We start from the raw sequence: 17,894 nt of genomic DNA, 5'->3' as shown, positions 1-17,894 counted from the left end.
TGCCTAATTTTGCATCGCAGAGCCTCTTTTGAGAGATTCATATTGGTTTGTGTAAACATTTTTTGTTTTTTTGGGTTGATGTTTTTTTCACAGGGAAGAGTTCAAACCTTTTATGCTGTCATACTTCTATGAAACAAGACACCATTTCTGCATTATTTTGAAATCTAATTTTTCCAGTTATTTCCTTTTCATGTTTGCTGTCCACCAGAGCAAACTAAAACTGATGAGCCCACGACGGTGCGTCTCTGCGGGTTTCGCCTCACTCCTCCTGCCTTGTCCTTTCAGGTTACATCATCTACTACAGCACAGACGTGAACGCAGTGGTCCACGACTGGGTCATCGAGCCTGTGGTGGGGAACCGCCTCACCCACCAGATCCAGGAGCTGACACTGGACACAACGTACTACTTCAAGATCCAGGCCAGAAACTCCAAAGGAATGGGGCCCATGTCCGAAGCCGTTCATTTCCGAACTCCCACGAGTAAGTTTTCAAAGATCTACCAGAGATCTTTCCAGACTTGAAAGTGAAACATCGGGGAGGCTTTATGTTGTTGTTGTCTGTCACATAGAAAATATTTAAAAGATGTCTTACTTGTGGAGAAACTATATATTTTTTGGGTTATACAGGAAGGCGGTAGCATGGGTGCCATTCCGAACTTAGTCCCGCCCACAACGTTTTAGGTCGGGAAGTTCGGTCTGGCATTGCTCAATAGTAGCGCGAGTATGCTCGCCCAATATCTGGCGGGCCAATCAAATTGTCAGGGCGGGCTTTATACGATGATGGACAGATGATCAACAGTAACGTAATCAACCACGTCACCAAAGCGCGCTTGGGTTGAATTCGTTTACAACAACGATGGCTGCCGCTGGAGAGTTGAGGTGTGTAGATTCTGCTATTAGGTCTGTTCTAGAAGATATCCACAGGTTCATGTGTTGAAGGACTCCTTGGATCCTTACATCCTTTTTGCAACACCAGCAAAAATCGTTAACGCTCATCTTCTTATGCTAGGCTAACAGTTGAGTTCTGTTGTCAACAACAATGCGTCGCTTAACATACGTCACACACTCCGTTGCTCTTATTGGTTGTAGGTCTATCCAATTGAGTGCAGAGGAATTTTTTTCCTGGTTCGTTCGAAACACGCCCCATAATCACAGCTCTATGGAGCAGTATCAGACTCAAATTCTGACTAGAATTGAGTATGACTACGTCAGGCTAGGAAAGCGTCACTAACTTAGGAAAACATTCAATAATATTGCTGAACGTTGTGGTAGTCATACGACTTGCAATAAACAAAAACTGATAATTCAGCGTTAATGACTTTCTACTTTGGTTATATAGCAAACATAGACCCCAGAAAACGAGAGGTCTATTCACCTGCTGGGAAAAAAATATATATTTTTTTTACCAAAAAAGGTTGCGATTGTAATGCATTTTCTGAAGATCGTGCATCTCTAGTCTTCAGTTCTCATTGTCATTGAACCTTTTCACGTGTTGTGACGTTACAAGCACAAACCTCTGTGTACTTTATCAGGATGTTAAGTGACAGACCAAGTAGTTGGGCGTCCTGTAATTGTGAAACTGGAAGGAAAGAATTTAGAGAAGATTGGAGATACTACCCAGTGGTGTTCAACCTCCTGATGTCAATGCGTTTTAGAATAACTTCTGCTGCAAGGATTTGGGGGGGAATGTATCCACCAACTTTGCACATTTACAGTCTGTTCAACATGTCTGAACAATTCAGGGGCTGAGTTAAAAGAAAATCCACACTTATATTTTAAAAACCTTTAAAGATGATATAAAAAAAACGTTTGTTTGTCATATAAAATCCCAATAAAATACATTCATGGTTTTGGTTCACAAAAAGGTGAACAACTTCATCAATTGTAAACACTTTTGCAAGGTTTGTGGGTTGTTTACTAAAAAGTGAAAATCAACCGAGGCCGTCTGAGAACTTGACCTTCATTCCAGCAGCAATCTAATTTAGTCAGCTTTCTTATTTACTGTTAATCTCACAACACCTCCTTTTGCGAGATAACAGATAAATATCATTTACTGGCCTAAGTGTATTCTTTACTTTTACTTGTTATGGAAATCTTTACTAAGTTCTTGTTTATTGCCTTTAGATGACTCTCTCGCTCTTGGAGGCCTGCTCTGCGGCACGGATTTTTATTAAAACGCTGAGGATGAATTGGGTTGTGGAGCCACCCGCAGCTCATTCTGTTTTTAATTTCAGTTATTTAACAGGGCTGTTTTATTTTGTTGCCATTGGATTTTTCTGTAAAGCGTTTTAGTATTGGGAATCAATGGGTGCTTTATTGTGGGAAGTTTTAATCATTTCTGTATCGACGCTTTGCTCCTTTTATCAGCTCGGCTCTGTCTGCCGCACAGTCTGTTCAGCTGCTGTTGGGTTTACGCGCAGGTTTTCTGTTTCTCTAGTTCTGCCCCTCTTTCCCTCCCCACAGTCCCCCATCTGTCCACCCTTTCTCTCTCTCTCTCTCTCTCTCTCTCTCTCTCTCTCTCTCTCTCTCTCTCTCTCTCTCTCTCTGTCCCTTGCCGGTCTTCTCAGCTAACCATTTTTGTTTTGCTTTTTATTGTCTCTTCCTCTCTGCTCTCCTTTGGCCTGTTAAGCTGAGTCCTCTGACAAAATGGCTAACGACCAAGGTAAACTCCCTCTTCTCACTTTATCACTGCCAACTGCACCTCACCTGCCTCTCTTTTCTAAGGATCTCCATCTTCTGGGCTGATGACAAGTTGCACTGCATGACTGCCCAAATGTGTTTCTGCTTGTAGAGTTTTTAGACCGGTGAATTTTCACCAGGTGTCCTTGGGAATCTTATTTATTTATTTATTTTTTTGTTCCTCTGTTTGAATCAGCTTCAAATCTCCCGCCAAAGCCAGGACTTCCAAACAGCCAAAATCCAGACGGCCCTCGAACTTCAGTTGGTAAGTCCTTAATCCTACCCCGCTAACTAGTCAGGGATTCTTGTTGGCTTTTAAGACTACTTGGATGCTACAAATCCTGTTTTATCACCCCTGTTATGTTTCCTGAAGTATGATCCTTAGTAAACGGTGTAAAGGGAGGATTTAAGAGCAAAACCAACATGAATTCACAGGCCCAGTTGTGAAATATCTAAACACTACACGTGAAATCGCTCTGCCAAGGGTCCGAGTTGGTGTACAAGAAAATCTAGTTTAGTGTTTTTTTTTCTCTTGTTTAGAGATCTTGCATTTTAATGATCTGCTTTCTGTCCATATGGAGTCGGGAGTAAAAGAAAGTAGAGCCTTTCTGCGGCCCCAGGATACTAGAGAGAAAGCAGCCAGGCGCTACAAACCAGTGCACTTGATTGGTTGATTATCGGCGCGCGCAGGCCCGTATTAAGACAATGTGGTGCCCCTGGGCACTATACCTCAAAGCCCCCTCCCCCCTTACCCGTGCTGTCCTCCGGTCAAAAACATCAGACATAATAAAGGGGATTTCTGTAATGTAATTTACTGTTTACTAACTTACACAACTACATGTAGGCAGGCATATGAGCAGTGAGCAATATTCAAATATCTCATTTTAAAACGTTGAAATCAAAAAAATCTTGATTTATCTATCATTTATTATTATTGTGACATCAGTGTTCACAAAACGCATAATGCATGGACTTTCAACAATTTCAAGTAAATAATATAACAATTTATGAAAAATATATTTTTAAAGCATGTGTCATGTGGTGCCCCCCCATGGTTGGTGCCCCTGGGCACTGGCCCACTGGCCCTTATGGATAATCCGGCCCTGGGCGCGCGTTAACTCCTCCATAAAAGTTTTTAGCAACCTGCTTGTCCAGAACATACAGGTGTGTCTTTCCTCTATAGCCAAAAGGGAACGACATCAGCAAGAGACTGCCGTCGCTGCCCATCAATCTGGGACGGTTAGCTCGGTGGTATAGGTGGTTCTAGAAACTGCTGAGTCATGTGTTGTAGCTACTCCGTTTTTTTCCCCCCCGAACTGTTATCGACAGTCATTGAAACCTTTCTTTTTTTCCTGAACGTAGGTTTGCATGTGACTTGATGAATCCAGTCCAATTCCTTTTCTCTCCTCTCGAGGTAAAACAGGTGTCGGCAGCGGAGAGAACAACATCCTGATAATCGTCATCATAATAGCAGTAGGAGTCTTCACCATCATTCTGGTGGTGGTGGGAGCCTTACTGTGCACACGGCGCAGCACGTCCCACCAGAAAAAGTAAGATCTTCACTAACTTATTCTGCTCCATCATTTATTTATTTATTTATTTATTTATCATCGCTGCATGCCTCTCAGTTCCAGCCCTCTTCTTTGTCCCCTCCGGCCGCCGCTTTTACAGAAGAGTTATTCGTTTTAGCATCGGTGCCGTTCTCTCTTGCAGAAAGCGCGCCGCTTCAAAATCATCCAACGGCTCCCATAAATACAAGGGAAACTCCAAGGACCTGAAGCCACCCGATCTTTGGATTCACCACGAGAGGCTGGAGCTGAAGCCCATGGACAAGTCGCCGGAACCCAACCCAGTCATGACCGAGACGCCCATCCCTCGCACCTCGCAGGACATCACGCCCGCCGACAGCGGCCTGGAGAGCAACCCCCACCTGCAGCAGAGGCGCAACTCCTACCGAGGTCAGTTTTTTTTTTCCGCCCCAAAGGGAGAAGGCTTATAAGTTAATGTTTTGGAAAAGGGATCAAAGTGAAATGTCACCCTTGCTGCCTGAGTGCGCCTCCATAATAACATCCAGCACAAGTCTTGAGTCTGCCTGGCAGACAGGAAGTGGCATTTCAAGAGATTGGCCGAGAAGTGAGTTCATTATTTGAACAGGAAATTCAATTAAAACCTGCAGCTTTGCTTCCAGGAGCCCATCCCAAGCCCTGTTGAAGAATATATGTCAAGGGTGTGTCTTTGTCTGTGACTGCCATGCCAAACATTTCACGCTTTATCATACACGGCTCACGATGATCATTGCATATCATAGCGCTACAGGCCCCCGTGATTGCCACGATTGCCTTTAAAGTACCGGTGACATTTGGAAATATCACAGAGTGACGCCGTAAAAACGTTTACAATAATGAGGGATCATTAACAAGAAGCACACAGAACGTTAGCATAGCCGCTGATCTGATTGGCTGATCTCCACCGTACCTTCTAGGCCACGAATCAGACGACAGCATGTCCACACTAGCAGGCCGCCGAGGGATGAGGCCTAAAATGATGATGCCTTTTGACGCGCAGCCACCCCAGCGTAAGTGTGTGTGTGAACATGTGGTACCGGTCAGTAGTTATTATGGAAATATCTCTAAAGCAATCTAAAGCACAAATATTCCCATTTCATGCTTCTCATAAAAACGTGTAAATGTTTTGTTTTGTGAATATGCGTACTTCTGAGATCAGTCCCTGAGTGCCAAACTGAGACTAGGAGGGTGTTTATCACAGGAGACTGCATGTGTATGTCCTCATCGCTCATTATGACTGAACCGGGTTGAACGTCTCATCCTGTGTGTGTGTGTGTTTGTGTATCCATGTCCGTTTCCATTCACAGCTGTGATTAGTGCTCACCCCATCCATTCCCTCGATAACCATCATCACTATTATAACACGGGCAGCCTGGTATCACCGACATGCAGCTACCTCTACCATCAAGGCAGCGGGCACCCTCGCCCGCACGCCTGCGCCACCCCCATCTCCCACCTAGAAAGGGTGGACTCCTCAGGTGAGACACTGCCCCCTGCTGGACAGCAGGGGAAATGCACACGAGGGCAGGGCAAAGATTTAGCTGCTCACTGATTTCTCCTTTGATTATTCATCCGTGGGCAGCTGCCTCCATCTTGTGCTATTTATAATTCATCTTTACAGTCATGTAGGTTTTCTCTTGATCTCTGCACTTTCAAAAGTATTTTTTTCTATTTTTTGTTAGTTTTTCCACATAATAATGTGGTTAAAGTGTGTTGATTTACTTTTTGTTTCTCCTTTCTTAAATGCTGAACAGTTAATTGTTCGATTGTTGTAGATTGTAAAATGAGTTTTTTTTCTCAACGTATGCATGTCTTATTGCACTTCTTGTTAGCTTTTCATGGACACTGGGGCTTTTGGAGTGGGTAGAAGCAACCTATGCCCTACTTATTTCTTTCCTACCCCCAGAATTTATAGTTTCCCCAGAGAGGTGTATTCGTAAAATACATTAAAAAATTCACCGCTTTCAAACTGTGTTTTATAGGATCTCGAATCAGTGCTTAACAGCTTAAAGTACTGCAGTTTTCAGTCCGTCTGATGTGGTCCTAAAGCCTACAATACATATGACCAGTTTGTGTTCTCCCAAATAGAGTGAAAGCGATGGCAATTGTGTATCTATGTATGTGTAAAATCCGCTCGTTGTAAAATAATTTAGTCCAGGTTTGACCAGTCTTAGTATTTTATCTTTTGAGCTAAAAGGTGATAAAATGCCGTCCAAATTCCTTAAAAACAGTGAAACTACCTTTTACTAAACATACAAATTAGTGAAATAATATAGTAATGTGATTTAAATAGGGGTTTAATCATACACCCAGCTCATGAGACAAATAAAACTATGATGGCTTCATTATACACTAGATTTTAACTATATTTTTAGAAAATAAAATGGCATTCTGCTTTGCCTGAAATAGAGTATGGGTTTCACAAATCAGAAAACTACATTTAAAAACAAGCCGGATCAGTTTAGAATATTGCAGTCCAGGTTGGACTGGTGCATTAATTGTAGTGTTTAGACTCTCATTCTTAGCTGACCTTAATGCAAAAACAAAAAGTGTTTGAAATATTCCGGATGAAGTCACATGCAGACAGCAACAAGATATCAGGATAGACTTTACTTTGATGAGGCATTGTGGCGATTTAACTTCGGAAGGTCTCACACCACAAGATCTGGTTACGTCCCTAGTTGTGAAAAACTATAAGAAGCCCAAATTATGTTTGGAAATATATGAATTCGTTTCTGTGGCGTTTCCACGAAAGCTGCCCCTGAATTATGTCAAGAGCGTTGGGGGGTAAGGCTGAACGCTAGAAGGAAAACATGGACTGTGACACTGTTTTTCAAAATGACATTAATTAGATCAATTGTAATTGATCCACAGTTCCTAGCTTTTTCTCTTTCTTTTCCATCATCATCATGTCTCTAATCCCTTTCTTGCATAAAAATCAGAAAATGCTCATCTAGCATTTATAATACCCATATATTAATGGGTAGCAGGTTGTGAATGCATCTCACCTGAAATGTTGTAGCCTTCCAAATATTGCATCCAAGCAGCGCATGTGCAGTTGTCATTTGTTGCACAGATTGAAATTGTGATGACAACAGCTGCTTTTGATGTACTGTGCAGCTGAAGCTAATTTAGCTAAACAAAGTCGTGCTGACCGGACTGAATTGCCTCATCAGATAGACTTCCTCTGGAGGAGAAATACTGTGTTGGTTTACCATCACGGTGTAGTTACAGCAGCACTGGCAACCCAAATAATTGAGCTGTTATTGGCTCTAGACCCAGGCAGCAGTGAATGGCAACACAAGCACTAAGTTTTCAGGTTTTAGCATTACAGCTGGAGAAGACTTGTTTAATTAAATAATATTTAAATGTAGGGATTACTTTATGGTTCTAAATCATATTTTTCCCGCATATAGTGATCTTTGGGCACTGGTGCCCTTTATTTCATAGTTGAAGAAAGACCGGACAGCTGTTGGATGTTAATTTAAGGGTCCTCAGCTGGAACTGAAGCACAAACATCTGAGAACGAAGCTAGCTTGTTACATTTTATAAAGATTTGAAAAGGTACAGGCTGCATAATCAAGATATTTTGAGAGTCAGAAACAGTAACCTTTGGGATTACAGAGATTTGTAAAATTTGTTATGGTCATATTGGAAACATAAATGGACAAATCAGTGGAGTTTAGACTAACAGTCAACTTTTCTGCTTAAAAATGTGACGTGATGAATATAAATGGTACCAATCAGGCGTCTGCTGATCTATACCAATTTTCTTGTTTTTTTTTTCTTGTTGTTTTACGTCTGACCTGGTAAACACTATTTTGACCAATTATTTTTTCTGTAAAAAAACTGTAGAAAAATACTGTAACACATAAACGGGCTGCAGGTTCTTTCACAGAAGATGATACAATTATAAGATTATACCCCCGTTTTTTGTTACTAAAGCACATGTAATTAAACTTAATCCCGTTTTAATTAAACTCATAAAAAGTGCGTGAAAGTACAGGCTGTCGTTTGATGTGTTTTGGTTCAAAAGATGGCGAGAGTTTCTGATTTTGATGCAATGAATAGGGGAAATATGTTTCAGCATTCGACTTCCACCCCCCAATCACAAGATAATTGGCTGATTCCAATCTCTGAGCAATTAATCGGTGCTTCTCTGGTAATACCCGGTTTATTGCGGGCCACACAGCCATTACGTAATGAATAAAAGATGTAATACTTGGATTCTGATTTGCATGTAAAAGCAACAGGCTAACCAAAAAGGTCAGAAGGGACAGTTCTTATCAGCTGCAGAATATCTGCAGCTGTTTATTTTTGTCACCATAATCTTCTCGTTTTAATTAGGTCCCTGGTTGTTTATCATGTGGAGTCTGAGTTGATATATTTAAATTGCAAATCTTGCCAAAAATCAGACCCGTGGATGTGGATTGCACACAAGATGAACAAAACTAATTTATTCAGATTATCGAAGCTGAATTAAATGAATCGGTGGGTTTAAAATGTCTTTAGTACTTAATTATCAAATTGGATGATACCCTGGGGAACTATTTAAATTAATTTCTCTGCATTAAGTGTGACTTGATATTTTACATACTTGATGTGGAACGGTCCCCGTCCTCATCTCTCACACAGTTCCTTCACTAAACACATATGAAGGTTGTGGGGAAGACGACTTTAAACCTGTACATCTCCTGGTTCCTCCGCCTCTCCTCCAGAATGTGTGAGGAACACCCCCAGTTCGGAGCCCCTCCCTCCACCCACCGCCTCTTCCCAGGTCTCCTGCCCCTCAGAGATCATGGCTGACCCCGAGGGCAGCTACCACGGCTCCACCACCACCGAGGAAGAGCCCAGCTACTCCAGCAACCTGCCCCCGCACCGCCCGGCCCACCCGCACGCCTTAGCCCACCCCCTCAAGAGCTTTGCTGTTCCTGCCATCCCAGTCTCCGGCCATCCATCGTACGACTCCCCCGCCCTGCCCAGCATGCCCCTGCTGGCTCAGACCGGTGAGCCCTCGCATCAAACACACCCAGAGTCTGTTGACCACCCAGTACGAGGCATTCTCTGGCCCTAATGTTTGTGGTTAGAATGTTCTATTTTGTTAAATCTTATCGGATTTGCAAGTGATATCAACTTTAACATTTCACAATCTGATAGACGTGAAATAATCCGAAGCAGGTTTTGCATATAATTCACCTCTTCACTTCAATTTATCTCCGTATACAGCTTCAGAAAGCGCCGTTCCTACCCGTTAATATTTGCATAAAGTCAAATTCAATTGTAACGCCTTACAAAACTGTGAGTTTCAGTTTCGAATTGTGCTACACACTGCCCAGTTTAACCCTTTTTCGTTCAAACTGATGTCGTTCAATCCAATTGCTTTAGCAATTACAAGAAGCCAGTTGGTGATAGCAACAGAAGCCACTAGGCTTTGACCGAGCCCTGAGCCTTTCCTGTAACCCTAGTGTTAGGTGCACGGTTGTAAACCAGAAGAGAACTCGGTCAGGTTTCCCTTTCCGCATGACAAAATAAGGTTTTGCACATTTTTTTACTGATTAAAAATATAAAAGTTGGGGCGCGCGATAATATTCAAAATCCTTGTTAAATAACCCAAGTGTGTAAATTGATCTTGGTATAAATACAACTGTTCTGTAAAGGCCTCCGAGATCTTTTTAGGTTACCATTGAGAACAAACAGCATCATGGAGACAGAAGAACACAGCATACAGGCCAGGGAGAAGGTTAGGGGAAGTTTAAAGCAAGGTTAGATTATATAAACAATATCCTGTCGCTTCATGCTTGCTCAGTATGAGGGATTGCTGCAAAGCCATGGACAATGCAGACGACTCTTCCTGTGGCTCTACGCTTCTCCAGGAGTGAATGCTGCTTGTCGGGACTTTGAAGCAATCAACTGGTTCGCTTAGATAGGAAATGTTTTGACCAATCTGTATAATCTGAGCCAATCTGCATAATCTGATTGAATTTGACTTTTGAAAGGGCTTTGAGATTACATGCTTCATGAATTGGAGCTATATAAATAAAATTGAATTGAAATGGAATTGAATCCCAAGCTTGCTAGTTCTAATGGTTAATCTATCATCCAAAAAGAGTATGGGACAACTGCAAACTTCCCAAAACATGGTGGTTCACCTAAAAGGGGAGGATTACTCAGGGAAGCAGCCAAAGAGCTCCATGGTAACTTTGGAGGAGCTGCAGACATTTGCAGCTCAGTTATCAGAATCCACATTTCAGGTTTTCAGCCAGACAGCTATTAGTTGTTTACCTGACTCCACCAGATAGATTTGCTCCGCATATCCATCTGGAAACCTTCCGTTGAAGTAATTTTGGGAAGGGGCGAAAATACTGGTTAGCTGATTGGCCTATGTTGGTGATAGACGGGCCAAATGAACCAATCAGATTCGTCGTCGCTCTGTTACGAGCGACGACACAAACACAACCACAAGCCAAGCTACTCTTGCTGCTGCAGGTAAAGGCTCGTTAGCTCAGCAAAGAAATACTCTGTAAGTCCGATAAAACTTGCACGATAGCCACGCTAACGCTAGTTTCATCAGCTGAAGCCGCCATGTTGTTTAGACTGAACTGTCGCGCTTCCCGTTGCGTCACACCTCAACCCGCCTCAAAGCCAACGCTGATTGGACGTTCGTTTGGTGAACGGCTCCAAATTTTCTTTAACGGAGAGTAGCCAGACTGATCTGCGAGTGAAACCTTGAAAGCTCGCGAGATCAGGATGGTCTCACGAGGCTAATTAGTTGTGCACTGCACAAACTTGATAACAGGAAGCTGTAATTGAAAGGAAATGGTAAGAAGTCTTGTTGGTAGTTCAATTTAAAATATATTGTTGTAAAACACAACCAGGAAATTCACTGTAAATGATAGTTCGACATGTTCTAAGGCATTGCCATATTATAATTATATAATGTTTTGATATGCAAGAATATTTGTGGTCAGCCTCGGCATACTCCAAGCGTACTGAGTGCGTTGTTTTGCAACAGCTGTAGTTTTTGTGCGCTTTGTTTGGTGGTATCTGGGCAAGACATTATCAAAAACATTACATAAAAATACATTTTGTGATTAGGGTGTATTTGGCTTTACACTTTTGATCCTCCTGAATTAATTTTGCTCTTATTGTTATGGACGGATTAATCCTAATTATGATGGGTAGGTAGGCTCGGTGATCTTATGGTAAGGTGACTAGCTCAGGTGGTCCATGGCAGCAGTACTAACTAGAAGCCTTTCCAAACCTCCTGCTCCCCCAGGCCCTCCCAGCCACCCTCACGTTGTAAAAACAGCCTCCATCGGAACGCTAGGAAGGACACGCACTCCGATGATAGTAACGGTGCCCAACGCCCCCGACGTGCCAGAGACGAGCAAAATGCTGGAGGATGTAGACAGCGTGAGTACACTGCCCCACGTTGGCACTTTGTGGCGTTACAAGGACGGTGGTAAATATTTCAGTTATTATCAGTCCTGTCTAAAAAAAACAAAAAACAGAAATATGTTCACACATCATACCAGATCCATGTGAGGTTTTTGTCTAGGCTCTGGGTTATACAGTGACTTGCAGCTGGACTTGTTGTAACCACGTTTTCTGTTTGTTCTTTCTCTCTTTTTTTTTGTTTTTTTTCCTCCAATTTCCATCTCATTTTAATTTCTCGCCGTTGTCGGCTGCTTTTCAAACATAAATTATTCGTTCTAACAACTGATCATTACAAAAACCCGTAACTGGAATGACTTTTTTGTTTTACCATCTGATTTTTTTTTTTTTTATATATATATATATTTTTTTACTTCCATGGCTCTTGTTTGATTGGCTGTCGCTCCTTTTTGTCGTCAATGTTTTTTAATTTCGTCTGCTTTAGTCTCATTGACCCAGCCCGCCTCACCCCACCCATCCAACTCCCTCCTCGTCTCTGATGGATCCCTGACTGACCTCCTCTCCCTCCTTTCCTCCTCTCCTCTCCTCTCTTCCTTCCCCACCTCCAGGTGCTTGCCTCCCTCCCCCCCTGCCCCTCCCCCGCCCCTCGCAGTAACCCTGTTCCTCTCCCTCAGAGCTACGAGCCCGACGAGCTGACCGAGGAGATGGCGCACCTCGAGGGCCTGATGAAAGACCTGAACGCCATCACAACGGCGCCATGACCCCCACACGCTGACACAGACGCACACGCACGCACACATATATGCAGAAGAGACACACGACTTTCACAGGCAAACAAAACACATCCAGAACACAATCCTTCCGGAGCCAGAGGTCTGTTGGACAGGAAGCGGCCTCTTGCGCCCCGCAGAGACAACTTAAACCTCCAGCCTAAAACGTAGGGACTTCTTCCCGGCTCACTTTGCTCAGTCTCTGACAGGAGATCGCCACGAGGGGAGGGGGGGTGGGGGGGAAGATAATCGAGACGCTTCATGTTTATATGAAGAACAAATCTCAGACGATTGACTTTTAAGCATCGATTGCTTTCAGCCGGACGATTGTGGATCCTCTGTTTTCTCCTCCGGCAAAAACTGGCTGCAGACGGTCGACTCGGCGTGAAGTGACGAGGAGGAAGATCACAGATATGCTGGGTTTTTTTGATGCTGGCGCTCATGCGGCGCCGACTACAACACAGTGTTTGATCAGTGTTTTCTTTGTGCGTTTTGTATATCTATTGGGCCGTTTCAGTGAAGTGAGCATTGGATGTCAGCTCCTCCCCTTACTGTTTTTTTTTTTCCTTTTAATTTTTTTTTTTACAACCCTACAATATTTTATTTCTATTTTGCTTTTTACTCTCATGTCATATATTGTTCCATGACTTTTTATTCATTTCAATGTTATTTTATTTTTTTACACGCATATCCTTCTGAGTATGTACATACATGTTGTTTTTAAACTGCCTCATTCTTTTCATTTTTTTCCCCCCATTGTTTCATTATTATTATTATTGTTGTTATTATTATTATTACTTTTGATTTAAATTGGGTCCTGAGGCTCAGTTTTCATATCAGTGGAGGAATGAAGTCCGATGGGTTTCAACAGTACCTTTTTATTTCCCCGGCATTGTGTTGTCCACGTCACACTCTGAAATGCTCTTCAGTCTTTCTGTTCGTTGTGGGAGCGGCGTTTTAAAAGCCTTACCAACGTGTTTGTAAGTCAGACCTCGGAGAAGACTCGGACTCCAGGAGAGCTCGTGGATCATTCTGTCGGACTTGGACAGCAGCTCCAAGCTCGTCTGGGTTACCTCGGACCCGACAGCTCTCATGAAAAGAAGAAATCAATCATTCGATCAATCAATCAGCAGCAGCAAATAAAAAGTTATCTTTTATACAACAGGTTTGGCTGTAGGTGTGCGATTTACCGAGAAAAAAAAAAAAGAAAAGAAAGCAAACTCTTTGGTTTCGGGCATCTCTTCTGCTGAAACACCTGGGCATTTTCCTGCTGCAAAGTCTTTTTGATGTTTTTTTTTTTTTTTCTGCATCCTCTTCATCGAATGCCACACTGTGGTTCTGTTACAAACATTAGAAGATGCAAAAATGCTGGCCTTTCGAAAGGGACTCCCAGATTTGTTTTTTTTTATATATATATATATGGTAGGTTTTGTATGAAGAAAAATAAACAGAAGCTTGTTCTGAACACAAAACTGCTGTAAGAAAAAGAAAGAAAGAAAGAAAAATAGGTCCACCTCAGAGACTAGTTTTTCATTACCCTCTTACCCAAAGAAATTTTGTCATTTGCAATCATAGTAATTTCCTCTACTTTTGTGAATACCATGTTTTGCATAAATGTGCATCGTCATGAATGTCAGTATAACTGTTAAGAGATTTTAACTTTGGAGGGCAAACGAGGAGCACGTTTCGAAGGAAACTGGGAGAACGAGGACCGGACTCCATTTGGGAAACGATCTGTTGAGTTGTAAACAGTTGAACCTGTATTGCACTTTTTCACAATTTTTGGAAAGGACATTTCTTACATATCTTGTGTTTTAAATATCAGAAGCTGTTTGTGTAACGTAGTGTCCTAGGTAAGCAGCAGGCAGCTGGTCTTTTTTTTTTTTTTATGTTCATGTTTTTGCTTCAGAGAGGATATGAAACGAGCGACTGAGTTGTTTCACTTGGCGGCTCGCGATGAGGAATTCTGTTGTTCTGCTTGTTCATGTACAGAGCTTTCTTTGCTTTCTGTAGAAGAAGAAGAAAAAAAAAATCTGTGGCTTTTTAAAAAAAAAAACATGTTGGAAAAATGTTTGGACAAAAATATGTTTTTTTATTGGTGCTCCTATACATTGTGTATACAAGCTATTAAGAATACTAACAAAGTAAATGTTTCTGCTTGTCTTTTTCGTCAGAAATGATTGAAATGCTCAGCTGGAGCTGGTGGGGTGTTTATTAATCTCTTTAATGTGGAGATGTTCTGACAAGTAGGTCAACAAGAGCTCATTTAAAAGGTTTATTTCAGTTATTCACGTTAGTAGTGAAACTCCAGTAGAGTCGTTGCACAAAAACGTATACTTTTCTGTTCATTTTGATGACAATAGCTTTAATCAAAACATAAAATAGAATTTCTCAGAGAAATTGAGTTTTAGATAAGACCACTTTAATAGATAACACAGAAAAATGTGTGCGGCTTACACATCATGGGAAAGACTGCTGATTTCACAGACGGCCATTGAAGCCTTCCTCAAGGAGGTTGACACACGGAAGGTCATTGTTAAACAAGCTTGCTGTTCACAGTAAGCCACATCCAAGCACATTCATGGAAAGTTGAGCGGAAGGAAAAAGTGTGGTAGAAATAGGCACACAAGCAACAGAGATAACTGCCGATTTGAGGGGATTGTAAAGCAGATCCCTCACTTTGTGGAGGCTTTGAACCATATATGTTGGAACCGCTTTACCTGGACTTCTAAGTAAAAGCTCTGTTGCATGGTAGCCCAAATTCCTCTTTACAGATAAAAGTACATTTTGCATTTAATTTAGAAATCAAGATCCTAGCTGGGGGGGAGTGGAGTATTACCTGTGGAAAGATGAGTTTTCATCAACTGGACCATAATCATCAGAGGAAAGATAAGTCTTAAATATACAACAGTGTGATAACTCTATATGAGTTTACTGTTTTTAGGTGAATGATTAAAGCAAATTCACTTCTGGTAAATCAGTGAGGTTCTCTTTCACTGAGAAGCGGCTGTTATCAAAGAACAGTCCTATTCAAAAGTTTTCTTTTACCGTGGTGAAAATTAATTGTTTTGAAACTTTGCAGCTTTGGTTTTTGTGGTCACAGGTCAGTTTTTTTTTTTTAGATTATTATGCAGAGAGCTCAAACATTTCGAAGAACTTCATGACTTTAAAAACAATCAACGGACTCCATGCTGGCTACCTGAGCTGGCAGCCCAACAAATCAGCAATCTATCTATTGACAAAAAGCAGTAGTAAATTAAGCTGCCATTTCCATGTCGTTTTTGCTTATGCTTGTGTATAAACGGTAAAATGATAAACCTAGATACCACTTTTATAACTACTAATCAATATGCTAGTTTAAGCGGAAGCCGGAGTCCCCAGAGAGAACTCATACATGCAACAGGATTGGGAAGAATGTGCAAAATGCATGTGAAAAGACACCAGGAAGGGATTCGAACACAGAACCTTCTTGCTGCAAGGTTACAGTGCTACCAACCCACAGCACAATCAGTTTACCCATGTGTGTGTGTGTGAATATCATGATTCTATGACAATGTTTTCGTTTTTTTTTACTTAAGGTTACTCCACTATAAAGCTCATAATGCTTAAACCCCAGTCATTTCAAAAAAGAAACTCAAGGTACTCCAGATAGAGCAAGGCATGTTTATTTAGTGTGTTTTAGTAACAAGATGATTCAAAGTTCTGTGCATGAACAGAAAAATATTACAGAGGGAAATATTACACAGGAAAAGACCATCATTACGTTAAAGGAAAAAGCTAAGTAAATCCTTGACTTCTTTCATACATTAACAAACATACAAAAATCAAAGGATCACAGTATTTAATTGTTTCAATTCATAAGAATTAAGCTAAGTATATAATTGGGGAATTCTGATCTCATGTAATTTTGTACAACTTTTCTAAAGCTACAACTAGAATAACTTTTTCTTTTGTTGTTTCACTGGAATGAGCTTCATCAGTAAAAATGTAATTGTTTCTGTTTAATTGTTCCTATTCATACATTACTCAAAGCTACAACTTAAGGTTTGCGATCTGACCTTTCTAAACCACAGCTAAAATGGGTGAATTATTTCTATTCATAAAGTTTCACTGGAACGAGCTTCCATCACTAAAAAATCTAAGCTAAATTGTTTCTGGTCATAAAGCTACAGCTTGAGGTCTCTGATCTGACCTTTCTGACACTACAGTTAAAACAGAAAGCGGAGTAAGGGGGAAAAAAGCACAGAAGCAGCAGTGTGTATGTGTGTGTTAGTCTGAACTGTCCCATATAGCTCTCACAGTCTGATAGTGATGGAACGTTATCAGGTAGTTCATTAGTACTCTGTTCCAGGTTACAAGTGTCACAGAGCGTCTTGTTTACATAACATCGAGGAGAAATTAAGATTGTCAGACTTTCGAGGCCCACAGGGAAGCCAGATTCTGATAATAGCATTTGTTTTGGCCAGGGAGACTCTTGTTTTTCTGCCTGCCTTAAAGTCTCACTGGTACATCTCAATGGTGATTCCAAAGCAGCCAATTTTGTGGTTATTCTGCCAGAGTCCAGCTTTCAGCTTTGTCCAAGATTGTTCCTATCCTGCCAGCAAGTTCAGGAACCGCAGCTGGCCTACAGTACTGCTTACACAGCATTTGAGTCTGAGTGTTGGTTGCGGATACCTCACATAGTTCAGGTAGCCTTGATATAGGGCGAAACAGTTGCCTACGTTTTCAGAATTTCTTGATACTCCAGGTAACCGCCAGCTCCAAAAAGTGGAAATCCTGTTGTCACGAATCCAAATTTTAACACATTTTCAACATCCACGACTGACAAATTAGACAGACACGATCCTCCTCCCAGTGGTCCAGCTGCAAATGTCCCGACGGGGAACAGGGACTCTCGTTAACCCAGTATTCCAGATCCATAATTTATAATTTGGAGGATATGTAAAAAGAGGCTCCAAGAAGATTGATCGAAGCAGGGCAGATATTGAGCAGAGCTTTAGATTTTTTGTTCAGCCTGAATAAGATCTTAAAGAAAACCTATAAAAGGACTTTTAAAGTTCATTTCATTTTGAATTTACAAGCTTAAAAGCTTCAATATTTGCAGTCACAAATGTATCTTAGATGGCCAAATATATTCCTCTCCATATGCATACAATTCTTTTCAGACTAAAATGTATCAAACGTGTACCTGTTTTGTTAAACCTTCCACGGCGTGAGACGGTGCAACACAAAGTGGGGGAACCAGCAGGGGTCGCTGCAGAGAGGGGCAATATGGATAAACAGGTTGAGGATTGGGCGTACTATTATAAATAGTGGTTTATAATAATAGGGAAACATCCATCAGGTGGTTGTTCTTATTGTGGGGAAACAGAAGGAGTAGAGCATGTGTTGATTTATTGTAGAAAATATGTAAAAGAGAGAAAAGGGTAATGAGGAGTTCAGTAAATATGGTTAATTTATTAGGGAAGCATCAATCAGATGATATA

General features: G+C 41.4%; 1 protein-coding gene across 1 annotated transcript in view; it reads left to right on the top strand.

Annotated features, from left to right (window-relative positions):
* neo1a (neogenin 1a) overlaps window positions 1-14,571 on the top strand; it is a 220,978-nt gene extending 206,407 nt beyond the window's left edge. The window contains exons 20-29 of the mRNA XM_012850873.3: window positions 286-480; window positions 2,629-2,661; window positions 2,875-2,943; window positions 4,093-4,228; window positions 4,392-4,636; window positions 5,161-5,253; window positions 5,551-5,721; window positions 8,962-9,249; window positions 11,520-11,656; window positions 12,313-14,571. Coding sequence (XP_012706327.2) covers window positions 286-480; window positions 2,629-2,661; window positions 2,875-2,943; window positions 4,093-4,228; window positions 4,392-4,636; window positions 5,161-5,253; window positions 5,551-5,721; window positions 8,962-9,249; window positions 11,520-11,656; window positions 12,313-12,399 — 1,454 coding nt within the window. The 3' untranslated portion in view covers window positions 12,400-14,571. The remainder of the gene's footprint in view (window positions 1-285; window positions 481-2,628; window positions 2,662-2,874; window positions 2,944-4,092; window positions 4,229-4,391; window positions 4,637-5,160; window positions 5,254-5,550; window positions 5,722-8,961; window positions 9,250-11,519; window positions 11,657-12,312) is intronic.
* The last annotated feature ends 3,323 nt before the right edge of the window (window positions 14,572-17,894 follow it).

The sequence above is a fragment of the Fundulus heteroclitus genome, chromosome 4 (assembly GCF_011125445.2).
Source record: "Fundulus heteroclitus isolate FHET01 chromosome 4, MU-UCD_Fhet_4.1, whole genome shotgun sequence".
Taxonomy (NCBI): Eukaryota; Metazoa; Chordata; class Actinopteri; order Cyprinodontiformes; family Fundulidae; genus Fundulus; species Fundulus heteroclitus.
The sequence above is the reverse complement of the archived record's forward strand: the minus strand, read 5'-3'. Positions and strand labels throughout refer to the sequence as shown.